The sequence below is a fragment of the Fomitiporia mediterranea genome (genome assembly GCF_000271605.1).
Source record: "Fomitiporia mediterranea MF3/22 unplaced genomic scaffold FOMMEscaffold_1, whole genome shotgun sequence".
Lineage (NCBI taxonomy): Eukaryota > Fungi > Basidiomycota > Agaricomycetes > Hymenochaetales > Hymenochaetaceae > Fomitiporia > Fomitiporia mediterranea.
In genome coordinates, this window is record NW_006760386.1 from 4,944,333 (window position 1) to 4,970,011 (window position 25,679).

The following is a 25,679-nucleotide window of genomic DNA, read 5'->3' on the forward strand; positions in this document are numbered from 1 at the left end:
TTCTAATTTTGTTTTGAAATTATGCTTTAGATTATTATTTCTATTTATTTAAAGATTTCACAAATGAAGAAATGTTAACAATAATTTCTAGTTTTTGTATAAAGAAAGTTTTAAATTTTGTTTATAATTTTTGCTGGTCAAAAATGGGAAAATAAATTTCAAATAATGTTTATCATTATGTAAGTTATTTTTTAAGGTAAGGAATTGTGAAATGCCCCATGTGATAGGAGATGGCTCGAATTTGGTGCTGTGGACGCTGATGAATTTCCAGCTTTGGACAACGACGCTGTTCGGCTGTATGTACAACGCAACTTTGGGCATGGATCAATTGGGATTGTCTTCGGGGCGGTTCCTGACGGTGGCGAACATGTCAGAGTTTTTCAACGGTGGAGATCCGTGATTGATCTCCAATTTATTGCGCCTACAGATTGTATGGTCGGAAGGCACCAGGTGCTAGGATACGAGCGGGTTTCCGGTCTTGGGTAATATCAAATAGCAAAGACCAACCGGGTTTGTTTACAAAGTGATACCCGGAGCCCCGGAGGGACGAACATCGCGAATAATCGGAGCCTCGAAGATATGCAATCAAAGCAGTTACAAAGGGTGAGACAGAGGAGGAAAGGAGTGCTCTTCAACGTCTTCGCAATGAACTCCGCGTATACCGCGAAATGGAACAGAGACAATCGAAACAGACAGAACTCCCGCAGATTCGGAGTGAGAAGACTGGACCATATTCTGAAGCGCAGATTCGGATTGAGGAGAGTGGAAAGTTGTCTGGCTTTATAAGTACAATCGAACAAGGTCATGCTGCTAACTCATGCAGCGGATCGTCTACGGAGTCTGATGATCACACCACAATGTTATGGACTTTTCGAAACGAAGCGGGCATTGGCATTGGACATCTGGGAGTCCGAGTAGTTATAACGGGAATTGGCCAGCCAACAGGGCGTGAGTGCAACAACGTACATCAGCAACATGTAACACTAAACGTACATACATATCGCCATAGTATCATTCCGCAAGAGGTCACGTGTGTGGTCACATCTGAGACATCACTGACATCTGCCAACTGAGCATTGAGGTTTGCCGCTTTGCCTCAAACCATTGAAACCATGGCCAACCCAACACCTTGCAAATACCAAGACTACCTTCGTGATCATGCTTACTTCTTTTGTCCAGAGGATGTCAGTGGTCAGACAAGCTCAACTAATGTGGACCAATTGGCAGCCGAACGATTGCGGTACGAATGGAAAGTAACGGAAGCACGTCACGATCCGTCCTTGGTCAACTCACTTATCAAACTTCTTGATAGTTTCCTTGGCCAATTTCTAGAAAACATAGAAGGCTGGGGTGTTTGGGATTTTGAGCAAGCATTTCAATCGGAAGTTAGAAACTACAATCAATGCCGGGAGGAGAACATACCTGGTGCAATAATAAAGAAGCAGATGTGAGTACGACGTTTTACTGTAATAACGAATGCCTTTCTTTCGATATTTACTGTCTATCAGGTTCGCCACCTCCTAAGTAATGGGCCTTTTTCGAAGCTTGAGGCAATTATGCCAAATCTTGGCTACCCTCTTTATGTTGATGGTGAAAGCACGTTGCCAGACTCTAAGGCAAAGGTGGGCTACGAGATTTTAATACACGGACGCAGGAAAGGCCTGGTTGAGGCCAAGTCTCTTAGTGTCCTGAATAGAACCGAGGTCAAGTTCTTTGTGCCGAACCCATCGCGCTTCCAAATAAAATTAGCAGATAAAACGACATCAAATGAACGGAGAGTGATAAACAAGACCCGTGTATTGTACAGACACTGAAGCGCTCCATTACTGAATCAAATTTCTTAGGCGTGCTTTTATATGGGTTCATATGAGGCAGAGTGGCTTGCTTTGACCTCCTATACAAAATGGGTTTTCCTCCGACTTCACTGTGGTACGGCGCCTGTCCCAACATATGTCACGTACTCGACTTTCGAAACGCAGTCCGACAATAGCCGCCCATTCCGTGCGCTATTGGGGATGATGTTGGCTATCGCAACGGAGACCGCAGTTCCTTCCAACGCTAGCACCCAGGGACCGCTTCAAGTAATTCCGGAGGATGAAGAAGATCCAGAGAATGAAGGAGCTCCAGGAAATGGTGAATGCGGACCATCTGATTCTGAGCAACAAGACCCTTCTTACGAGGGGAAGCAAAGTGAGGAAACGAATGGGGAACAGCGACAGACCCGATCCATGATAAAGCAAAGTCATTCGGCATCTTTGTCTACCAGTATCCGTGTAAGGTCTCTGATTGATCGCTCAGTAATTTGATTTTTAACTGCTCCATTTCCAGATCGCTTGGTCGGAAGAAGTCACACCGGGCGCTCGTTGGCTGACATTCCGTGCTGTGGATACGGACGGGTTTCCGGGCTTAGGCAATATCAAGTTGCGCCTCCAGCGTAGCATTGGACGAGGCTCTACTGGAATTGTCTACGAAGCGATACCCGAAGAGGACGATTATCGCGAATCATCGAAGCGTCAAAGATATGCAATCAAAGCAGTTACAAAGGGCGAGACGGAAGAGGAAAGGAGTGCTCTTCAACGTCTTCGCAATGAACTCCGTATATACCGCGAAATTGAGCAGAGACAGTCGAAACGGTTAGAAGAGCTTTCACAGGTGAGGAGTGAGGAGACCAGACTATATTCCACATTGCTGATCCAGAGTGAGAAGCCACCTGGCCTGGTTCCCGATTTGCAGGGTCAGAGTGAAATGTCCAGCAGAATGTATTCCGACTCGCAGGGTACGACATCACCAAAACGTGCAGAGTCTGACAAGGCAATATATTTACATGCAGACTTTATAAGCAAATATAAGGATCCACAATATGTAAAAAATATATGTCTTAGCAGTAAATTCCAATACATTTTCGTGTTCGATTTGGTGATGGAGTGACGGGACGTTAGTTTCCGAGCCTCGTGGTTTCGGACGAGATAGTGCAGCTTCAGAACCGGGGAGTCCGAGTCCAAAGATCGTACCACAGTGTTATGGACTCTTCGAAACGAAGCAAACGTTGGCGTTGTTCATGGATTACGAAGGAGATGTGCTCAGTCGTGATGTGAATTGGCCAGAACTGACACGCGATGAGAGGTGCGTATTCAGTACTAAGTCATTCAGCATTCGTGTGTGCAAGCATAATTGAACGACGTCATAGGCGTGAAGTGTACAATGCAATATCGGCACTCCACAGACTTGGGGTTCATCACGGTGACTTGGAACCTCGAAATGTCCTCCGAGACAGCAACGGATCATACAAAATCATTGACTTCACATCGAGCAAGCTACATGATTGTCGCCCTGAGGTCAGTCTTAAACTCTTAAACTCTTAGACTATTTCTTATTCTATATTCATTTACTCACCATGAGTTATTTATGTAATAGACATGTCCGGAGCTGGTTCAGTTCAGAAAGCAACTCAGGATCATTAAAAAGAATTATTTGTAGGAGGAGTACTTTAAGATTCTAAATCCATGCAAGATTAAATAGATCCATTCTTACAGAGGTTATGTATCAATAGTATTCAAAGATAATCAATTATCTTTTCCTTATTTCAAACTCTAATTGTATCACTTCAATTCGTTTTGTATCATGCCCTGTTTTTTTTTTTTTTTTTTTTGAATAAAAAAAAGTGATACAAACTGAATACATAAACAAACCGAGAGAACACACTAATACACTAATACACTAATATAAAATTCAGTTATATTCAACTTCAAATTCCAATGTCTATCAACACACACATATTATAACTTATATTTGTGCACAATTATATATGTAAATGTGAATGTGAATGTATGTGATTCTTCATTTGTACAAGTAATGTGTTTTATTATGAGATTGTTAGTTAAGTGATTTTAAGTGAGACTGAGACTGAGACTGAGACAGAGACAGAGACAGAGACAGAGACAGAGACAGAGAGAACACTGTAGCGAACTTGAACTCAGTCGATTTCCAAAAACTCGAATTCCGAAATTATATCAACTCAAAAGATAAAAGTTTATAAATATAAAAAAGGAGAAAATAAATTGTATTTATCTCTATATATGTCATTTCTGTATTTTATTTATTGAATCTCATGAATAACATGTTTACTATGTATGATTTCGTGCATTTGGATTTGGACGAGGAAAGACATAGACATGATAACTGGTTAATTAGACGATGGCATAAAAAATTCAAAGTGAAGACAAAAGAGAGATTGCATGCATGTACAAGTCAACAAGACCAGACCACAAGAAAGACGCGAGAGAAAGAGTTAAAAGAAAAGAGGACGAGAGAAAAGAAGACGAGAGAATAGAACAAAGAGATACTTCTATGTAAAATGATGTAAATTATAGTATGTAGTTATTCCAGAAAACCGTCCTTTCTCTTCATTTATACAGACTCGATTCGTCGCGTCAAAAACCCAATTTCCAATTCCTGAAAAACCCCAATGATTGAGCGATTGAGAGGGTGAAGGAGATCAATCCCGACCAAACATCCCAACCAAAACACTCTTCATCCTCCCATCCCGAATCGCTTCGTACACAATAGCGACTTCCCCACCGATAGTACGTCCCCGTTTCTCTTCTCCGTCATTTTCGCTGGCAAAGAGACTATGGCCAAGGCCGTTGGGGAAGTTACCTGAGTTCTCGAGGCCGTGCATGCCGACGCCTAGGTCGGAACGGACGAATTGGTAGAGTGCCTTGGTACGACCGAGGAGAGAAGATGCGGGGAGGTAGTGAGAGGATGAGGGGGAGAGGGAGGAGGTGAGGAATGAGTTTGTGAGGGTTGTGTATTCGCTGTGCAGGGTGGAAGTGAGGGTCGATTGGAAGGCCGGTAGTGCTGTGAGGACTGCTGCACTTGATGCTGAAGAGGAAGAGGAGGAGAGGAGAGATTCGATGAGAGGCTGCGTACTGGCCTTCGAAGCCTTCTCACACCTCGGTCTCGCATCCATGTTCGCAGAGGTATCGAATGAGGTCCATACAGCCTTGATCACTTCCTTAACGTCAACTTCTACTCCAGTGAAGTACTCCTTCACAAGCTCGGCGACGATCTCCGTCGTTTTCTCTTCCATAATCTTCTGAATCGCCCTAAGGTCCACCGCTTGACAAAGCAAGATGATGTACGAAGCGACAATCATCTGCAAAACCTCAATCGCCTGCAACGTATACCTCGCACTCAACAGAGCAAGCGAATTCACAGCCTGGTTATGCATCTCCGCACTCTGTACATTCGTACTCACAGGGTTCGCCAAGTACCCCAACTCCGCTACATACGCAGCCATAGCGATATCAATTCCTTTACCAAAGAAATTGAGTGAGGGAGAAGTTGCAGCGAGGTTTCCTGCGAGTCCGTTCGACATGAGTGGGTTTTGTAGCTCGGTGGCTTGTGCGAAGAGGAGTTTGCCGATGTGGAAGATGGCGAGACGGAGAGGTTCGAGAGAGGATGTGAGAGACATTGCTTGGAAGTTGCCGCCGTGGTGGACTATGCCGGTGTCGGGGTCGATGAGTGGATTGTCCGTAGCTACAAAATCGCAAACCAAAGATCAATATCAAGACTTGGAAAGGAAAGGAGATAACGTACTGGAGTTACACTCGATAGCAATCGTCTCAGCAGAGTGCATAACAGTCTCAAGCTGCGGTCCAATCCACTGCGGAGCAGTCCTCAAAGGATAACGATCCTGTCTCAACACACCAGCGTCGGCATCGATAGTCTCTTCTTCAACTCCAGCCATCAAAACATCCTTCCCACTCTCTGCAACAGTGAAAGTAGTAGAAGTCGTCGGCTCAGAGTGGCGTGTAGCCAACTTGGACTTCTCAAGCAAGTGAGTGAGGAGAGCACCAGTTTCAATCTGCCCGGGATGAGGCCTAATACGATGGATGAACTCAGCGAACGAATCGACAGAACCGCGCATCGCTTCCGTTCCCATTGCAGTGCAAACCGTACCGAGCATTATAAGCTGCCTAGCTTCTTCGACGCAAAGTGCAGCTGCAGCGCAACTGAACGCAGTTCCGTTAAGGATTGCGAGTTGTTCCTTGGGACGGAGGGAGATAGGTTCGAGACCAGCTGCTTTCAAAGCGTCGGGTGCACGGAGGATCTTCATGTTCTCTCCAGCCATTCCCATTCCCATTCCCATCGCTCCTGCATCACCTTCTGAAGAGGGAGCGTAGCAGTAGATTCCACGTTCACCAATCAACGTCCCCGCAATATAACTCAACGGACTCAGATCTCCACTTGCGGAGATACTACCGCGGAGAGGGACGACTGGTGTGATTTGCTTTGAGAGGAGACCGCCCATGGAGTTGAGGAGTGGGAGAGAAGCGGCGGAGTGGCCTCGGAGGAGGGAGTTGAGACGGATGAGGAGGGCTGCGCGGGTCCAGGAGGCGGGCATGCTGAGGTCGGAGATGGAGGAGCTTAGTGGGAGGGGTGCCTTACTGGCTTTCTTCAATGAAGATTTGGTGGAGGAGGCGTTGGAGTTGGAGTCTGCGAGAGATTCCAATGCGGTGGGGAGGACTCCGGCATGTTGGTGTTGGAGGAGTGCGAGACCGAGAGAGTCGTGCTCGGCTGTACGCGTGTCCGCTAAGCATCAAACGCATCAGCATCAACAAATTCTATAGCATATATCACTTCGAAGCAAATGAAACTCACCACTTCCACCAAACCCAGTACTAACACCATAAATACTCTTGTTCTGCGCAAGCTTATCATCAATGATAGTGCGCGAACGTTGCAGATGCTCGATACGAGCTGTGTCCTTGGAGAGTTGCGCGAGAGCGTCGTCGATCGCAGCTGAGACCTCGTCGGGGTAACGTGCGACGGCGGAGACGGCTGGGAGAGTCAGTCCCTCACCGGTTAAGGTGATGGGTGCACCGTTCCTGTCACGAATTCAGATTAGCATACACGTCATAGAAGAGTAGGTAAGAAGGAAGAGAAGAACGTACTTGTAAGCCTCAAGCTCATGATAATGCGCAACGAAATCACGCAAACAAGCAGCCCGCTCGAGAAGAGCGTTATACCTCGCATCGTCCTCGGGAGTCGGGACGCGGAGCGGGATGGACGTCTCCGAGGGGTGGTGCGGGAGCGGGTCGACCGGCGGTGGAGGGAAGGCGACGGAGGGAGACTCGTGCCTTGGGGAGACGATTGTCGTGCTACCGCTGTATGAGCGGTGAGAGAAGCTGTCTGAGTTGACGACCATTGTGATTATGATTGGGGAGTGTTGCTGTATGCCGCGGAGCAAGTACTAGGTAGTCGAGGCGTAGTAGAGTAGGTAAAGTATGAGGGAGTGAGCTCCGGACGAGGAATGTTGTGTTTTGGGCATGGCTGGATGGAGGAGTGTTATATATATATATATTGTTTGAGGGAGCAGAGATGCGGCCGCCCAATGCCGTTGCAGTAGCAGATAGACACACAGAGTCAGACGTAGCAGAGAGCACTGTTCAGTTGAGTGTAACGTAACAGTAACACAGCGAACTGCAATTCCCTCTGTGATCGACGCAAGTCCTGTCCCCCAGACAGTCCCCTCCTTCCTTATTTGTCTCCGCTTGTTCCGAGTACAACCTGAGTCACGCTCGGATCTCCTTCATTTCCTACACAGCCTAAATCTTCTCTGCTTACTTTCTCACACCTGGTGTCACTGGCGTTTCACCTCTTCCTCGCTCGTTTCATCTCCATCTTTTTCGTTCCGACTTATGGCTTGCCTAGTTTCCTACTCGTCGACCTAGCTGTTAGGTGACCGTGCTACAGTTACAAAGTACAGCCTTGCCTGCTTTGCTCATCGCTCTTGTCTTTCCTTCCGCCTCGGTCGATCGGTCTGGTGGATACTGACACTGATTTTCACCCGAACACGAATCTGAACTGAATCATTTCTTACGCTGCGCTGCATCGCCCGCCTAACGCTCAACGTCATCACCGTTAAAGAGTCATGCGGGCTGTGCTGAATTAACTTCTCACGGATCAATAACTCTTCCTACTTGTCGTTGTCTTGTTTACTTTGCTGGCTGGCTGGTGTTACTAGTGCTAGGACTGCGTCGAGTCACTTCCACTGCAGTCGAGAGGACGCCGTGATCGCTGTATTGCAATGACATCCATTCCGATCAATGTCTACCTAATTGAACGTCTATTTCTCCTAGTCCTGTGCTGTTCTATTATACAAATCTTAAGAAGTTTTAATACTTCTGAGTGTTGTATCGAGTCAATTCATTCGAGAAGACACCGCATCTTTGTATTATAATGTGCAATGTTTATGATCTAGTGATATAATGATATACCGATATAACGATATACTGATATACAATCTTTCCTTCCAAATTCCGATCAATATTAGCTACCTTAGTAACCTTCTATGTGTATCTCCTAATATCAGCAGCATTAGGCTTGCAATTAAGACAATATGCAGAATCCTGTGTCGTCATTGTATAATGTATTAATACGACCATTAGAAGTTCGACATTTTTCGTCAACAATACTAATATTGACATTGCTATAGTTCATGTTTGTTTGTTTGTTTGTTTGCTTCCGGAATGCGAGTGCACAGTGGTGCACTGAGAGACAATATTATTAGTGGAATTCTTGTGCTAGGTTCTAACATTGTATTATAATTTATTTAGATCAGTAGAAGTCTAGTCTAATACATTAGAAGTTCGATATTTTTCGTCAATACTAATATTGACATTGCTATAGTTCTTGTTTGTTTGTTTTTTTGCTTCCGGAATGCGAGTGTACAGTGGTGCATTGAGAGACAATTATTAGTAGAATTCTGTGCTAAGTTCCAACACTAGTACTGTATTATATTATATAAATCAATAGAAGTCTAGTCTAATTTCTTCCAGCAGTGTTACTTCTTCTAATACTAATACTAATACTAACGTTATTGTTAATGTTACTGCTATTATAACCTTTTCACTTCCTTCCGATATGTGAGATATGTGAGCGTCTGTACACGCGCTAATCCGTCAATCCATCCACCTATCAATGCCAATACATCCTACACCAACGCAGGAAAATAAAATTTCCTGTACTAGTAGGCATCTTTTCATCTTTCAAATGACTTTTAGACAGGACGGACATCCCACGCCCATAAATCCCGACTCCGACCCCGACGCACCGACGCTGCTTCCAATCATCTTCCCAATCCTAATACATACTCCTCCGTAATTTGCTTCCGACGGACCCGGACTTAACCACTACAATGATGTCCACGCTAATCTATATACAAATTGTGCTAATTTTTAGGTAGGTAGGTAGGTACCTCGCTTCTCTGCTATTCTGTTTTCAATTAACACAACTACAGTAAACAAGCCAGCACTTCTCTATAATAAATCATTTTTTTATTTAAAAAAAGGATAAAGAAGAATATAGTAAGGAATACAGCACGGCTATGTCACATTCCCCAATAACTAAGATTCTCTAATTATAATAATACTATTATTCTAATATTTCTTAATTTGTAAATAAGCACTCTTATCTCCGTCACTGCAGAGGATATCCTGAAACAAAACAACAAACTGTACATATGCAAACCTTGATCTAAGGTCTAAAGTCTCGGTCTCGACTCTTTGCCTCTTGACTCCACGGGCCTGAAGAAGCATCGCCGGAACGCTCATCAGACTCATCACTCACTGGCTCTGTGCACATTGCGGCCGTACTCTTCCTTCGATTTACTATCCCCGTCCCCGGTAAACCTGTGTTAATGTGTGGCGACTGTGTTCGGTAACTTCGGTTCGGCTTGATGTTCTTCTTTGCTTATCTGTGGCAAAAGTCAGAGGGAGAAAGCATGTGGGTCTTATCGGATTTGTCATCTCAGTTTCTTGCCCTCCTTTCTTCCTTCCTTTCATCAACTATATATTGTACAATGTATAACTGGATAGAGTACTTCCTGTGATCGTTATGATTTATTCCTAGGAATTTGTACATACTTTTTGGTCTGTATTTCTTTCCTCTTCTCTTCTTTTGTTTGTAAGTGTTATCTCGTTTATAATCAACCTTCTCCGAGTCCTTCTAGCTTACTCGTGTATCTACACTATTACTCACAACATGCTTCTGGATTCTGGTGCATGTATGCACGTCATTTTCGATCGGCGATAGCACAAAGATAAGACAATATTAATACTAATTTACTTTTACAGCAATGGTTCTATGTCCTGTAAACATTGCATTATAAATATAGTTACCTTATTACCATTACCCTAGACTCAACGGAATTCATCGGATCAAAACTGGTATACTGTTATTAGACCGTTGTGTCTTGCGTGGTGGTGGCGATACACTTTCGTGCATTACAAATTTACATTACATTACATTGTACTTTATCAGTATTGATATTGTTCTACATTCTTGATGCTTCCTGTAGTATACCTCATTTGAGATTTTGATCCCCAGATGATGTATCGAACGCCTAAATGTTTGTTGTCTAACGACCTAGGTTACTGTACCTGTTACTGTGATGTACAGTGAATAGGAATAGTGTATCACTGTATTGTGTATCGCGGCGTCTACATCATGATCAGGATCCGGATCAATATATGAAACAAATCTTTAAACCAGACTGAACAATTAAATTGCTGAGAGCTTTGTCTGAAAAGAATTGACCAATGTCAGAATTCACACTTTACAGACCTTTATAAGCCTCTTTAAGTTTTGTTATTGATGGTGTACCTTCTCAGCTTTCTTGCTCTTCTCCTACTTCATTGTCCATCTAATTTGTTTAATTATTATTAATTATATCATATCGAATTGTAAGGCTGATTCTACTCTGTTGCAATATGGGTAAAGAAATTACCTGTCAGCAGTGCATTTACACTGAGTTTCGGATTTTACAGAATGACAAGTTGCCTGTTGTGTGGCTATCACAGATGCAGAATCAATACAGATGTCCTTCCGACAGTAGAGCCTATGTCTCTTGTAACCCGGTTCACCCAGAGTCGAGGTATACAAGGTCAATGTAAATTACAATACTAAGAGTTAAATCAAGTCAATCAATAACTTAGAGAATCATCTCAACTCTTGATTTTATTATCTCATGGCGTGCTAATATTGATTGCAATGACAAAGAATGGTCAATAAAAATAGCGATGTTGTGAAGTTCACAGCATCAAGTCCCCAACAAACACGTTAATCTACCTCCCTTAATATAATACTAAATAAGCACAAGGGTTAATTAGCGGTGGGAATACACAGGCAATATTAACAGAAAGAAAGAAGAGGGACCCCAGCAACTAACATCAATGCTCTTGGCCGAGAAGACACAAACGGAAATAACAAGCTCAGATTCCGAGAATGATAGAAAAATAAGATCAAGCTAAGAATATTCCAAAGGACATGTAACACATGCAAATTCAGGAAGAAGATGACGATGGAGAATTAGAAGAGATACTAATGACATTTAACTCCATACATGCTAGACTTTGACCGCGGAGGAAACTCTAAGAACGCATTATAATTGTAATGGTGTATAACACAGAAGAGATAAGAATAAAGAAATCGAACGAGAAAGTATTGGGAATATATTAGACACCGAATACCAGTCGAATGACATAGAACATCATTAAGTACAATTATGTATACTAGAAGAAGACAAGATAAAAGAAACACATGTGATGTTGTGATGTCAAGTATGTATAAAAAGTGTCACAGCGAGCTATAGCCTCAGCGCTCAAGTGCTCAAAATCTTCTTCTGTGTGATGTGCCTTAACCCCGTTAAGACATTGCATGTGAGAGCGGCCACCGATTGCTTTATACACGGGTAGAGGAATGTATTCATTATGATTGACATTTATTGTGATTTACCACTGATCCCAGCTAAATAATTACGAGATTTCATGAAGAAAGTATTACTGTAACGTTGATATCGAGATGTGATTACAGTCGTTCAAGTTGATGTGCACACTGGAGATAATAGAATTACGAGCCCATAGAGCAGTACGGCATTTAAATTATAATAATTTCAAAATCAAGATTAGACGAAAGATAGAAGCTCGAACTCGGAAGATAAACAGAGAAAAGGTCATGCATGAATCTATCGTTCCGTGATGTACAGATGCACCTGACCTTGAGACCGCAGTGCATGACGGAAAATGTAGATATATATAGCATACGTTGTCTCGGTAATATAACGGATCAGGACAATTCAGTCGCAGATCAGGAAGTCGTGATGGACTGAGAAGGTTCCTCGAGATGCATGCTGTGATCCCAAAAAATAAGAATAAGAGAAGTCTCTTGGATTCGGAATTCAGCGTATTGCACTGATGTGACATAAGTTATTGTAATGCGATGCTGGCATCAAAAGAGCGCGAAGTCCGTGATGTCCTATCAAAAGTTTCCCAGGTTAGCGACGCCGGATTTTACCTGCGGCAAGTAGTGGCGACGTCGTATGGAATTCACGTTGTGCATTTTCTTTGTTTATGCGGCCGTCGAAGATTAATAAAACCAGAAAATAGACATCCGGACTAGTCTCTTTGATTAATCCCAATGGCATCGGTTTCAGTACTCCACCGAATGGCCCATGATGTTCCCTGAGAGCAATTAGTTGAGACGAGAAGTTGCATGGGAGAGCTTTTATGATTGACCAGATTTTGTTCTTGGAAGCATCGGAGGTTTGCCACACAGCAATTGCAACTCTATTGAAGATCTCAGAAGCGAAGCCAGCGGTGGGGAGCTTTCACAGAGGTCGAGCGAGTAGTGGTGTTCCTGTTGCTTGTTGTCTGAGAAAGTGAAAGCGAAGCCCGAATAGCCTCGACTTTTGGGCGAACCGAAGCTAACCCTCTGAGGCGCCCGACGTAGCATAGCATCCCTCTAGCGCCAATCAACTTCGGGCGGGATACAGAAGGGTAGCATCTCCCGCGCCTTCGTCAAAGCAAGGGAATGTTCCGAGAAAGGAACCTCTGTGACATTGTAAAACTGTCTCAGCCTAAAAAAATTAAAGCAATGTACTTCTAAAGGTAAAAAGGGTCCATCACCGCCGTCAAGGTCGTCAAACAGTGATAAAATTCTTTTCAAGGGTAACCACCGAGGACCCCGGAGCGGACGAGGCAGTACAATGCACGCAAGCAGGAGCTTTGAAGAAGACATCGGTCGGTGCCTGAGTCTCTCGGATCGACGTACCAACGGCAGCATAACTTGTATAGACGCCCGCAGACGATCTCCAAACATTTATTTTAGGCCCGCCGGGCGCGGAGACTCCGTCCGCAAGTCTCAAAAGTAATTTGATAAAGGAGAGTCAAAGTGTTCTTGTTGGAAGGTTGGGTATACAGACTGTGGCGGATTGGTGAACACGTTAGGCACAGGGTACAGGACTTATCGGTGACACCTCAGATTCGATTAGAGAACAGCTGCGGCGAGGGTGAAAAGTGTAAGAGATCGTTGGTCCCTTCAACGGAGAGCCATGAGGAGCTAGAAGATTGGAGATGGGCGTTCGAACGGCCGCAAGTGCTACTAGCGGAAAATGCGTCAATAAATGTCGGCAATACGGACGCCGACGAATGAAGCGAGTCGGCAAATGATCCAGAAGCAGTGTGAGAAAGCAAGATGACAAGATAAGTGCACCACGGCACGGTCGGCGGGTCTTCGCAACTCGTAAAAGAGATTTGCTAGCGCATAGTACTTGCGGCAGGGTCGTATGCTAACCCGCACGGTTCATTCGTACACGATATCCGTGTTGTGTAAGACCCATGAAATTCGAGCTGTCATCTAGAACGCCAAAGGGAAGATTTTGTGAAGTGCCGACTCAGAGGGCGAGCAGTGGCCGCAGATGTAGAATTACCGTACGCACGCCACGGTCTCAACGGCGAATTACGATTTAGGCACGACAAGTTTTCGCGTGGTGAGAAGCACAGTGATAGACAGGGCTACAGCGCGCCTCGATGGTACAATTCGTGCCTGATCCTCCGCAGCCTTGCGTTTGCTTCAAGACAAGTTGAGGATCCTGCTTGCACAAAATACGTTTGGTAGGTCCTTGCGTGAGTCCATTCCATTACGAGACAATACGGCAACTAAACAAACCTTTGTCGTGCGGACGCACCACAACGGACATCAGGCCGATTGTGAGGAGTTCCATGTTTCCACAGTTTGGCTCGCTCACCGAGCGTGCCCGCAAGCAAAACGTCGATACTCTTTGCTCGACGAGATTGCTGTTCCCCTGCTACCTGTCACTTTTGCAATCTGGAACATTTGGTAAGAAGTTCGATGCTTTGCACAGCGGAGCCAATCCGAGCTTCTTTGCAAATTGCAATCATTCCTAGTTTATTAATACGCACAGCTTCTTTGCGGGAAAAGAATGCGTCACAGGTCCAGATCAGTTAATAATAGTAACGGAACGTCACCATGTACCGACAGACTCAACTTCGATTGAGAGGACCATTCACTCTGGAGAAACCAATGTAAGCTATTACAACCTATATGAAATGAGTTACCCCACTGTCCCCAACTGGTGTGGAGACGTTATTGACCATCGCATCGGAAATATCCTTCAGGTTTTATCCGTAAATGCTTCTCCGGGACAAAGGAAGATCGCGGGGAAGAAGCAGGGTAAAATAATTTTCGTTTTCTTTGCAGACCCTGTAGAACGAGCCAGTTCCCCACCCCCCCCCCCCCAGCTTCGAAAGGACCGTGGCAGACACGAAGGATACGCCAGTACGATAAGCAGACGTAGATAAAGCTTCTCCTATTACCGACGACGCTTAGCATGAGCATAATGTACCTTCTTATGGTTGCTTTACTCAGCTATCTTCATCCTTATGGTTTCGACAGCAGGATATAGACGGCACAACGTCCAGTCCCATCACAAATCAGACTCGACGAAGGATAGAAGACAACCATCGGACGGAACTTGCACCATACTCCAGACCAGACAGTGTGATCTTCGCACTTTCAATCCAAAATAACAGGACTTCCTAAGCCGAGCATTTGGGGTTGGTCTGTCAAATTTGGGTCAAGTAGCGTCATTCCTTGAGTCGGGTACCATCATAATCACGGTCCGCCTAATATCACCGTGCTCAATGTCAACAGTAGTCAAATTCAAAGAGTTTCCCTAGTGTTTACCTAGTATTTTATTTGGGTAGCCGCCAATAAATTCGGCGTACTCCCTATTCGACGACGAAAACAACGAGGTCATGCAAGAGGTACCTAGTGCCCCAGTTTCCAAGAGCCTCGCATCGTGACCTCTGTCCCGGAAGGAGCATTAAGAATGCAGCGGACCGATGTTGCTCCTGCATAGGCTTACGTGGAGAACGGGAAATGTTGTCTGACTCTGAGTCTGAGTGTAGCATGTGCATTCTGAGATCGAGTTGTGCGTATAAGTTCAATAGCAAGGCAAGAGGTTTGTGATCGGCAATTGCCTTGCGATTCACCGTCGATCATATTTACTAAATTAACACTGCAAAAGTGTCGCGGAGTTGAAATATTCAGAAACCGATGACGTTTTTGCGGAAGTAACTTGTAAAATAAAGAAATAATGCATATCCTACATGTCTTTTCCCTCGTCGTCGCCTATCGGAAAGGCGTGGATACCACACAAGGCATATCAAAATAGAAATAAGCTCTGGGGTGTTTGTTGATAAGGCCAGTAGCCTAGAACGCCACACGTTAGTAGTGGACAATCTCATGTCGAAGTCGCTCCCAGCTCTCGGACGGATCATGGAGTTGTTCTCCCGTCCTATGATGAAAGACCTCTCTGTGTTTCGTACATCCGCTACTACATTCCCCCATGCACCGCAGAATATTTCTTTAGTATTCGAGCAATTTCCTTTCGGTAGAAAATGATGGTTGAAGGTCACATCCTCAAGAAGCAACTGAGTCTGCACAACTTGTCTCACATGCAAGTATTGCGTGTCGTTGACTAAGCGGATACTTTGTCATACGTGCACACACTCTAGACTGGGGGGTAAACGTACATGCAAGTAGACACTGGCACTAACGCGCAATAAAAGGTGACGGCATGAAGAACTCATTCACGCGTTTCAGCGTCGCTCTCGAGGGATTAGATTCTGGTCTACTCGCTATGATCCAATGTAATCTTGCGCGGAGCGTCTCCTTGTTAACTAACGACAAGACCTCGATTAGCATCACCCCTTAGCCAGGCCAGAACGAAGGGACCCAAAACAAAGGAGGAATAGAAAAAGACGTACCCACAACATCCCCTCTTCCCTCCCCCCATCTTGTCAAGTCCAAACTCCCGGAATCATCGAAGAAAGCCTGTAAAGCAACGAGTACGACACCAACGCTCAGGTCGGTCCCTGTCTCGCATGCGACACAGATTTTCTTTTTGATTTCACAATTGCGTTGCTGGGATTCGGGCTGGGACTGGGGCTGGGAGACTTGAGAGAGAAGATGATGCCGGATGAAAGCTAAGCAACCTGATAGACTCGCTTTGAACGCTCGTTCTGCACCCTTTTTGTCAGTCGGTAGTGTAATTTCGTGGATATGTGTGTACTTCTGCAGATCGTTGTTGTTCTCATTGGTTGACGGACTGGATTTAGTTTCGTCGGTGGTCGGACGTGGACGAGAACGAGCGACGATATACGCATACGCAAAGTCGGTGGAACTATTTGACTCGTCTAATTTTTCTTTCTCGGAACTGGTATCAGCATTGGTTCCCCCTGCTGACACTAGTGCTGCAACGTCTAATTTTAAAGCCGATTGTGGTATGTCGCTGAGCTTACAGATGGATAAGAGACCTTTAACGTGCGCGATAGGCGTAAGAGGGTTCGTCCACCCCTTCCCCTCTGAGATAGTAGAAAGTCGTAAAGTAGAGGGATTGGACCTCTCGTTAAGGTTGACCATCTTCTTCAGAACATCCGGGAAATCAAGCTCTGAGGCGAAGAGTAACTCGTCTTTGTGTCTCCAGAAAGTCTCTGGTGTGAGCCCCTGCACAAGAAACAAAAAGTTATGTTGCAAGATTCAGATATATACGGTTAATCGAATTGAGATGATAATCTAGGAAGTAGAAAAGGACGTACCAAACTCCAATTTTCGTGATCATCCCCAGCTCCCTGAACATACGAATAGCCGTGTCTCCGTCTCTCCACGCCTTCCTCAACACATTTCGACGCAGATATACATATAACAGGATAAAACGCCGTCCCTTGTTCAAAGACTGGTAAAGTACTCGTAGCGGGAGTGATCCAGATAGGGCGGAGTGGTTTGTGGAGATTGGGTAGCGAGTAGGTTGATCTCTAATATAGCGAATAGCCGTGAGCGTACTTATTCTCTGGATTAAGAATCCCAGCATCCGGGTCTATGAATCAAATAAGTATAGAGACGTACATACCGCGAGTTCATCAGCCCATCTGTCTAGCTTATCCGCGATTTGGCTGTGTTCTTGTTTGCTCACACTTTGTGGAGGGGTATATAATTCTACATCCCAATTATCCCTGTCTTTTCCGTTGTCCTCGTCATTAGCTTTTCTGAGCGCCAGTGCTCTGTTAATTACAGCACACCAGATAGGTACGGCCTTGGCGAACGAGTCTGGCATCCGTTTGCCGGATCGCGTCGAGTCTACGATGCATATCCTATATCAAATCAAACAAAGTATTTCAAAGTCAAAACTAAATCCAAATTCAAAATAAATAAATAAAAATAGATTAGACACAAAAAAAAATAGTAAAATAGTAGACCACAAAACAAATAAAAAATAAAATAGAGGCTCACCCGTGTGCATCAAGGATCAAAGGCAAGATATGTAAGTTTGGACGACGGAGGTTGAAACTCCAAGCGTTATAGTGTCCGTCAGCGGATTTGAAGTGCGTGGTTATGCCATTTGCCTAGATGAATAAATAAATCGATTGGCATCATATATATTAATATTACTGTGTATTATATTGATGAAACGAGGAGAGTTCCTGGTTACATTGCGGGGATCGGCGTACCAAGCTCCACATCGTAAGTTAGCTGTGAAAAAAGGGATAGAGAGATAAGTCCGTTGGAAGAAATGGTTGAGTGCAAAGCAGAAAAATAGGTCATTATGACACAGCAACCTCTCGTCTCATACAGTACTAATAGCATAAAAAAGCAGACAGAGCGAAGCGAAACTAACTGTTTTAACTCACCAAGTAACGGATACGAAGCGTACTTCTCATGTACACTTTGCACGCAGTCGATATCTTCTGCGATCGAGTGAAGCCGGTTGTATGGGTCGAGTGATTGTTTGCGGATTTGAGTTAGCGCTGCGTGTTCGAACTTTTTGCGGTCCATACTACTATTAGTGAGTAGTAGATCGAGTCCAAGTGGCATCGATGTTCTAGACGTGTCGTGAATATCGTGGATGCTGGTTTTGATATCGACTATGGTGCGGAAGGAAAGAGCCAAAAGTCGGTATGCGAAGATATTTATGGTTATTGCATCATTCGCGTGTTTGGCATCATTTTGACACGCAGAGGGGATCCTGTTCGTAGTCTGGTAAGAGTTACGAAGTCAGTAAGATGTTCAGTACGAGAGGTCAACTGTACTACTGATTTGTGAAATTTTGAATGCGATCGAAAGAGGAAAGATGCTCAACGCGTGTTCGGAATCGGAATCGCGGGCACGCGGATCGACAGCAAGGAAGCACATGTGAAATAAGGACGTTCGTATTGGTATTGCTGGTGCTACAACTCATTCACTCACACGACGATGCCCATCGCGCACGGAGTCAAGAAACTGGGTGTCCTCGGTGCAGGCCAAATGGGTAAGTCAATGCTTCTCCTTGCAAAACAAATCACAGAGTGAAGCCATCCATCTGACGTGTATACCTTGTAATCACAGGCCTGGGTATAGCCTATGTCGCTGCCCTCCGAGCCAAAGTTGACGTCCTCCTGTACGACGCCTCCTCAGAGCAGATCCAAAAGGGTGTACGATTAATGGACAAGCTCCTCGCAAAGGATGTGGCGAAGGGCAAAATCGTGGATTACGAAGCACAAGCTGCCCGTGCGCGTGTGACTGTTGTGCCGCAGGAGAAAGGATATGCGGGGTTGCGAGATGTGGATATGGTTATTGAGGTGGGTTATCTTGCTTTGTTAGCGTCTAGATGTTTAATGTGCTAAATGACGATTTGTCGTGTGATCTGTGTAGGCTGTATCAGAAAACCTCCCTCTCAAGCAAAAGATATTCGGCAGTCTAGCACAGGAAGTCTCACCATCTGCAATCCTCGCGTCGAATACATCGTCCATCAGCCTTACGAAGATCGCAGCTGCAACAATTGCTGCTGACGTTTCTGCCGCATCAGAGAAGGGAAAGGCGAATGCTTCTAGAGTTGTCGGTATGAACATGCCTCCTCTGCTCGATTTAAACTGCCTATGACGGGGAAAGTTACTGACGAATCAATAATGCGACAGGCTTGCATTTCTTCAACCCAGTTCCCGTCATGGTTTGTAGCATCTTCCCCTGTAATATATTAAAATTGCATAATCACCTTGATGTGTTTATTTTATTTTATTTCGCAGAAACTTGCGGAATTAATAGCAGCTCTTCAAACCTCGGAACAAACACTTTCTCGTGCGCGAGCGTTCGCATTAGCATGCGGCAAAGGTAGGTACCACCACTCATTTATTTCTGATTGTTTAATCACTAAATTACTCAAACCTGGATTTTTTGCAGAGGTCACTACGTCTAAAGACGTGCCGGGCTTCGTATCGAACGCACTACTCATGCCATTTATCAACGAGGTGCGCTTTGCCACTGCATTTTACGCTTCTCCCAGTCATTCAACTCATTGAAAACTCGGGAATCTAATTTGGATTAAATTGCAGGCTATTATGTGTCTCGAGAAAGGCACAGCAACTCGAGACGATATTGACAAAACCCTAAGACTCGGGATGAATCATCCAATGGGCCCGTTACAACTTGGTGCACATTTCTGTACTCCTGGATTATGCACCCATATACCACTTACTAACGAAAAATCGTGCAATTCCGTTTTATAACGGTCTTCACATATATAACAGCTGATTTGTACGTCCTTGTTTCCCGTTTCCCGTTTTTCTTCACCATCCTTGCTTTTTTTGACTTACGCACCTGCGATTGGTTTATTTTGTCTTGCTTCCTTTAGCATTGGCCTCGACACCTGCCTAGCCATCCAACAGACTTTGTACAATGGCACGGGAGACTCGAAATACCGACCAAGCGTGCTTCTAGAGCGAATGGTGGATGCAGGGTGGTATGGCAGGAAGAATGGGAAGGGGTTTTACGAATATGATAACACCTCTTCGTGAAGTGGAGTGAAGTTTGAAGGACTACTACGTATTGGTGAAGTGGTATTCAAAGCAAAATGCAAATGTATATTACGACAATGCAATGCAACCGATTTGAACAAAGCTCTTGAAAGAATAAGTAATCCTGTGAGTAAATAGGCAGTCCGACCGAATAAATCCTGCTCCCTCTTGTGAATGCTCGACCATGCCAAAGGCATCTGATACTTAATGCCTGGGGACAAGGAATATATATAGAGAGAGTAAAAGACAATCTATGTAAGAGAATATGTACAATGCAGTGCTAAAACAACTATTGCTTTTTGCCAAACCCTTCTGCCCATTTCGTACCTATTGGTGCGGTTGAAAAGTCTATCCTTGTGGCAAACGGGCAGCTGAAAACAGCTGTATTACAAGGGCGAAATAGGGTTGGACGCAAATCGGGCGGGACCCATGTAAGCAATTCACTTTGTCTACCTAGGATCCACCCATCTTCAGACATAGTCCAGTTTGAGGTAGTAGCAGACATGTTTAGAGTTGCTGAAGGTGTCGCAGTATCAATCATTCCTGGTAGATTAGTACCTTCTTCCTTTGACCCGACAGCAAAGTAGAGGATAGCTGAAGATATAGAGAAGTTAGAATATATTTTGAAGGTATGCCACGACCTCTTACAGCTGTCAAGATCCCAAATACGAATCGTGCGATCGTGCGAGCCAGACACAACGTGCTTACCGTCTGGCGAGAAACCGACAGACCAGACCAAGTCTGCATGCCCTTCAAACGGGCCCGCGACAACTTCCCCGCTTGAAGCATCCCAAATCCGAATTGTCGAATCATGTGAGCCAGTGACGACGCGCTTCCCGTCCAGCGAGAAACTGACAGACGTGACCGACTCTGTGTGCCCTACAAACGGGCATGCAACAACCTCCCCAGATTCAGAATCCCAAATGCGGATTGTCTTATCGTATGAGCCAGAGACAATGTGCTTCCCATCTGGCGAGAAACCGACCGACGCGACCCATTGTGTGTGCCCTTCAAACAGGTCCACGACAATCTCCCCGCTTGAAGCATCCCAAATCCGAATCGTCTTATCAGCTGAGCCGGAGACGACACGCTTCCCATCTGGCGAGAAACCAACAGACCTGACCCAGTCTGTATGCCCTTCAAACGGACGCGCGACAACCTTCCCACTTGCAGCATCCCAAATGCGGATCGTGTCATCGCATGAGCCAGAGACGATGCGCTTCCCGTCCGGCGAGAAACTGACAGACATGACCAAGCTTGTGTGCCCTTCAAATGGACCCGCAACAACCTCCCCGCTTGAAGCATCCAAAATCCGAATCGCGGAATCTCCCGAGCCAGAGACGACGTGCTTCCCGTCTGGCGAGAAACCAACAGACGTGACCGAGTGTATATGCCCTTCAAACGGGCCCGCAGCAGCCTCCCCACTTGAAGCATCCCAAATGCAAATCGTCTTATCGCCTGAACCAGAGACGACGCGCTTCCCGTCTGGCGAAAAGCTGACAGACGTGACTGAGTGTGTGTGCCCTTCAAACGGGCCCGCGACAACCTCCCCGCTTGAAGCATCCCAAATCCGAATCGTCTTATCGTATGAGCCAGAGACGATGTGCTTCCCGTCTGGCGAGAAACTGACAGACCTGACCGAGCTTGTGTGCCCCTCAAACGGGCCCGCGATAGCCTCTCCACTTGAAGCATCCCAAATCCGAATCGTCCAATCGTCTGAGCCGGACACAACGTGCTTCCCGTCCGGTGAGAAACCGACAGATATAACCTGACCCGTATGCCCAATAAAGTTCTTAATGCATGCAGTCGTCACTTTAGTTCCCGATCGATATGTTTCAATAGCCGGATGAGTCTGTGAGAAGTGTTTTGATACCTCCGACTCGCCTTTCGAGAGAGAAAGCATGGAGAGATAGATCTGGGGGGTGCTTTGCGAAACCGGTGAGGCGTAAATACCAGCTAGCCTGTACGCATCCCACAAAAATGACGACAACTGGTCGTTGTTTAGCTGTCAATATAATCAGTAACGCACGAACAAGTCAAGCTAGCTATACTAACCGAGGCCCATATGATAGCATCGAGAAGCGCTCGACCAGCAACACGCTTGAATTGCTTCGTCAGAGTCAGCACCTCAAGCCAGTACAACATGTAATTGTATGCGAAATCCGTTAGTTTCCTTACAACGTCCGCAGAATGCGGTATGTCGCCAAGATGCTCGGCCCAGAACCTGCAAGCGTATGAGAGGTGCAATGGTATATTCTTTGCAATCAGTTTCTCAAGTTCGGGAACCTTATCGTTGCAAATGAACGACGTCTCTAAGCTACACATATTAAAATGTAGTAACTGCTCCATTACGTCGAAGCATCTAACGGTGATTGTATGTCTCTGGATATTAGTATCAACAAACCATCGCTGATCACCAGAGCGCTCGGGTGACAGAAGATAGTCAGCAAATGATGCATGATGAAGTCGCACGGGCTTTCCAGGCTCGTAAGAGAGAACAGAATGCAGTCTTCGCAGCATGAGATGTGACTTCCCCGGCTGAAGGTCTGAGAGTTTGTCGATATCATCGTCCGAAAGAGGTTGCTTTCCGAGAAGAATTAGTCCTAGGATCTTCCTAAATCGCTCCACCGATTTATCCTCTTCCCACGAGATTCCCGATTGCTCAAGCACAGTACCATACAGGCTATCTAGGCCAACGAGTGACCGAGCGTTTTCCACAAGCTCCTCCAACTTCTCTACCTTATCGTCGCTTCTAGAGACTAGTTTGACCACTGTCGATGCCCAGATGAACAAGCCCCCTGCCGCATCACCGAGGATCTCCATGTTACTATCACACACAAACCCTGCTGGTATGGGATCCGTCACCGCGTTGCGTATCGCATCGTTAATGTACGCATGTACGTCACTGCGACTTTGATCCAAAGTAGGATCAAGCTTGATTTCGGATATGTGCGGCCGCAGTGACAGAGACGTCATGATGTCGTTTTCCGGTCGACTCGTGATGAAGAACCGGAACTTCTCCGGTAGCTGTGCGAAGTCGTCTTTGAGCAGTTTCAAGATTTCTTGTCGCTGCTCTGTACTGCCACATTCGTCCAGAGCATCGAGTATGATGATTACCGGATCTCCAACAACATCGACAGAATCTCTGAGTGGTCCTAAAAGCAGCGTCTCGAACTGTGTCATAAGCGTGGAGCCAGTAATATTCCTCAGCTGCTCCGCAGCGGATATAATGCGCTTTGCAAGCTCCGAATTGAATGCTGCGAGCTGGTAAGCAATCGTCTTGATGACGGATTTAGGCTCTGATTTTCTTCGTTCGAAGAAAATAAATGCTGCCAGACGCGATTCTAAATCGCAATAGTCCATGATGGAAGCCGCGATGGTGCTCTTTCCTGACCCAGCGATTCCATTGAGCCACAGAATGTTCGTCTCCGTCGAGGGTGAATGCAGCCAATCCTTGATTTTCGACAAATATTCGGTCCGTGTATTCTGTAGACAGCGCGGTCGTTCGGACGTGTCTGATCTCATTGGCTCGAGTAATGCTTCAAACGATTTTAGGTCGCTGTTGCAGTTCTGTGTCTTTGACTTAGTTGGAGATAGCAATGATGCTACTTGGCGCACACACCCATGATGTCAATCTTAACAGACACACGACTCGTCGTGAGCGCGCCGTGAAGGGCAATACCAGAGTCCATCGAGTTCCTCAGAAGAAGCAAGCGCTCCTTGTAATCGTTTATCTTCGGCCCGCTACTAATCTTGAGTGTTCGACCTATGGAAAAGATCAGTTTAAATAGGAACAGAACGAATGTGAAAGTGATACCAATAAAGCTGCTTTTAGTGTATTCTTTCACAAAGGTACACAACTCAATAGTTAATTTCAGGAGTTCACATATAACCTCCTTGAGCTTCTCAGTAGTATCGCCTAATGATTGTGCATCACGAGCGAAGCCAAATGCTTGTTGCATGTGGTCAACAAGGTCGACGAGTTTTTTATCCGTCTTGAATTGGTTTGACACAATCTATGTTCATCAAAATGCGAGCTGAATTGCATCTCGCAAACAAGTATGAACCAGCCTAACCTTATATAAAAGAGAGGTTGCTTGCCACGCCAGATTCAGGAATGGATGGACCTAGTAATATTTATTCATTTCCAGACAGTTCACTTCTTCCATTGAATGGCACTTACCCTTGAACTTATGTCATCGGCAGCTTTAACAACCTCATCTAGCTTTTGGACAAGTGATCCAATGGTGCTGGCAATAGAATCTGCTGGGTTTGCAGACCATCTGATTTGCAGGATGTGCCGTCTTGCAGCCTCTACATCGATTCCAACACGATTCTCGATGTCGACGTCCTTTAAATACAGGCGAACTGTACCAACAGATATACGTGCTGCGCGGTCACGATCGGACGCAGTGTAAAGCCCTAAGCTGGCTATAATCTACTATAAGCCTTCCGGAGCATTCAAGGACAGCAGGCAAGACACACCTTCCCCGTTGATGCATTTTAGTAGTAATTCCTTAATCGAGATATTGGTATTTCCGATTTGACGATGGCGCATCGCAAGTCTATGCATTTGACCACGTGCTTCTTCTGTGACACACACGCTGAGAATGTGCCAATCATCTGATGATGAACTGGAAGAGCGTTGAGCATGTTTGCAGTGCACTACTCGATTCACTCACAATGTAACAGTGGAATTTGATCCAGGTAGTTTGTTCGCGGATAATTCCGGTCTCTCCTATTGTGACTTTCTCTAGTAACACTTTCACAAAGTTGGACAAACCAACTGTTTGCGATTCGCGCTTGAGGTTCGTGAGGCGCCTAACTAGAAAGAAATGTCGGGTGGGATACAGTTGATGGTATAAGAGACAAACCTTCAAGGGCATAGTGGATTGGTGTGGGTGTGGGTGCGGACATGACGATGGAGGCAAGTCAAGGGTAGTGTACCTTATCTGTGACACCGGTCTTCCTTAAGCAGTAGACTAGGGAGGCTGTATGCACAACAGAAGAATGATCCAGCTGTTTGCCGCATGTTGGTTGTTCAATAGGTCTTTTAAGACGTTCATGTGAACAGGAATCGCGCGTCATTCAGGCATGGAGTTTATCCGATAGTTATATGGTGGATACGTTTTCTGAACGCAGAGGAAAAAAATTGGCAATGAGCAGAAACAGATGTCTTGATTCCAGTCGGTCGGACGGTTGCTCTAACCGTTGTGTAAATCTAAAAAAAATATTCAATAGTGATACACATGGGGCATTTCACAATTCCTTACCTTAAAAAATAACTTACATAATGATAAACATTATTTGTAATTTAATTTACCACTTTTGGTTAATAGCAATTGTGAATAAAATTTAAAATTTTCTTTATACAAAAACTAGAAATTATTGTTAACATTTCTTCATTTGTGAAATCTTAAAATAAATAGAGATAATAATCTAAAACATAATTTCAAAATAAAATTAGAAATTTTCTTTGAATTTTTT

The 25,679-nt window shown here is 45.1% G+C and overlaps 6 protein-coding genes across 6 annotated transcripts; 2 read left to right on the plus strand and 4 right to left on the minus strand.

Annotated features, from left to right (window-relative positions):
• Window positions 1–1,112: 1,112 nt before the first annotated feature.
• Window positions 1,113–2,751, plus strand: FOMMEDRAFT_144169 (uncharacterized protein; the record flags this gene model as incomplete). Its single annotated transcript, XM_007261959.1, has 4 exons — window positions 1,113–1,447; window positions 1,509–2,273; window positions 2,329–2,652; window positions 2,707–2,751. Coding segments are annotated over exons 2-4 (786 nt in total), but the record flags the coding sequence as incomplete, so codon positions are not given.
• Window positions 2,752–4,142: 1,391 nt separating this feature from the next.
• On the minus strand, window positions 4,143–7,247 carry FOMMEDRAFT_101488 (phenylalanine ammonia-lyase). The gene is made up of 4 exons (XM_007261960.1): window positions 6,957–7,247; window positions 6,664–6,890; window positions 5,599–6,594; window positions 4,143–5,538 (listed from the first exon to the last, which is right to left on the minus strand). The coding sequence occupies exons 1-4, from the start codon at window positions 7,208–7,210 to the stop codon at window positions 4,496–4,498; spliced, it is 2,520 nt and encodes an 839-aa protein (XP_007262022.1). The 5' UTR covers window positions 7,211–7,247; the 3' UTR covers window positions 4,143–4,495.
• An 8,244-nt stretch (window positions 7,248–15,491) lies between these two features.
• FOMMEDRAFT_101493 (initiator tRNA phosphoribosyl transferase) lies at window positions 15,492–18,198 on the minus strand (the record flags this gene model as incomplete). The annotated part of the gene is made up of 8 exons (XM_007261961.1): window positions 15,492–15,844; window positions 15,900–16,046; window positions 16,134–16,872; window positions 16,965–17,180; window positions 17,276–17,516; window positions 17,656–17,768; window positions 17,855–17,895; window positions 18,054–18,198. The coding sequence occupies 7 exons, from the start codon at window positions 18,196–18,198 to the stop codon at window positions 15,919–15,921; spliced, it is 1,623 nt and encodes a 540-aa protein (XP_007262023.1). The 3' UTR covers window positions 15,492–15,844; window positions 15,900–15,918.
• Window positions 18,199–18,615: 417 nt separating this feature from the next.
• FOMMEDRAFT_25263 (uncharacterized protein) lies at window positions 18,616–20,192 on the plus strand (the record flags this gene model as incomplete). Its single annotated transcript, XM_007261962.1, has 9 exons — window positions 18,616–18,670; window positions 18,748–18,980; window positions 19,054–19,240; window positions 19,317–19,348; window positions 19,425–19,509; window positions 19,579–19,646; window positions 19,731–19,827; window positions 19,926–19,932; window positions 20,030–20,192. 9 exons carry the CDS (start codon window positions 18,616–18,618, stop codon window positions 20,190–20,192), a joined length of 927 nt encoding a protein of 308 aa, XP_007262024.1.
• A 289-nt stretch (window positions 20,193–20,481) lies between these two features.
• Window positions 20,482–23,717, minus strand: FOMMEDRAFT_101494 (WD40 repeat-like protein; the record flags this gene model as incomplete). The annotated part of the gene is made up of 4 exons (XM_007261963.1): window positions 20,482–20,708; window positions 20,841–21,093; window positions 21,277–22,197; window positions 22,248–23,717. 4 exons carry the CDS (start codon window positions 23,715–23,717, stop codon window positions 20,482–20,484), a joined length of 2,871 nt encoding a protein of 956 aa, XP_007262025.1.
• Window positions 23,696–24,623, minus strand: FOMMEDRAFT_144172 (uncharacterized protein). The gene is made up of 5 exons (XM_007261964.1): window positions 24,376–24,623; window positions 24,269–24,319; window positions 24,010–24,208; window positions 23,815–23,958; window positions 23,696–23,762 (listed from the first exon to the last, which is right to left on the minus strand). The coding sequence occupies exons 3-5, from the start codon at window positions 24,152–24,154 to the stop codon at window positions 23,734–23,736; spliced, it is 318 nt and encodes a 105-aa protein (XP_007262026.1). The 5' UTR covers window positions 24,155–24,208; window positions 24,269–24,319; window positions 24,376–24,623; the 3' UTR covers window positions 23,696–23,733.
• Window positions 24,624–25,679: the final 1,056 nt, after the last annotated feature.

Bases quoted from the DNA above. Each gene is read 5' to 3' on its own strand.
- FOMMEDRAFT_101488 (XM_007261960.1), bottom strand. From the start codon at position 7,210: ATGGTCGTCAACTCAGACAGCTTCTCTCACCGCTCATACAGCGGTAGC. The intron at 6,891-6,956 runs GTACGTTCTTCT...AATTCGTGACAG, and splicing joins CATGAGCTTGAGGCTTACAA to GAACGGTGCACCCATCACCT. The intron at 6,595-6,663 runs GTGAGTTTCATT...TTTGATGCTTAG, and splicing joins TACTGGGTTTGGTGGAAGTG to CGGACACGCGTACAGCCGAG.
- FOMMEDRAFT_144172 (XM_007261964.1), bottom strand. From the start codon at position 24,154: ATGCAACAAGCATTTGGCTTCGCTCGTGATGCACAATCATTAGGCGAT. The intron at 23,959-24,009 runs GTATCACTTTCA...TCTTTTCCATAG, and splicing joins CACTAAAAGCAGCTTTATTG to GTCGAACACTCAAGATTAGT. The intron at 23,763-23,814 runs GTGTGTGCGCCA...TCAAAGACACAG, and splicing joins TGTTAAGATTGACATCATGG to AACTGCAACAGCGACCTAAA.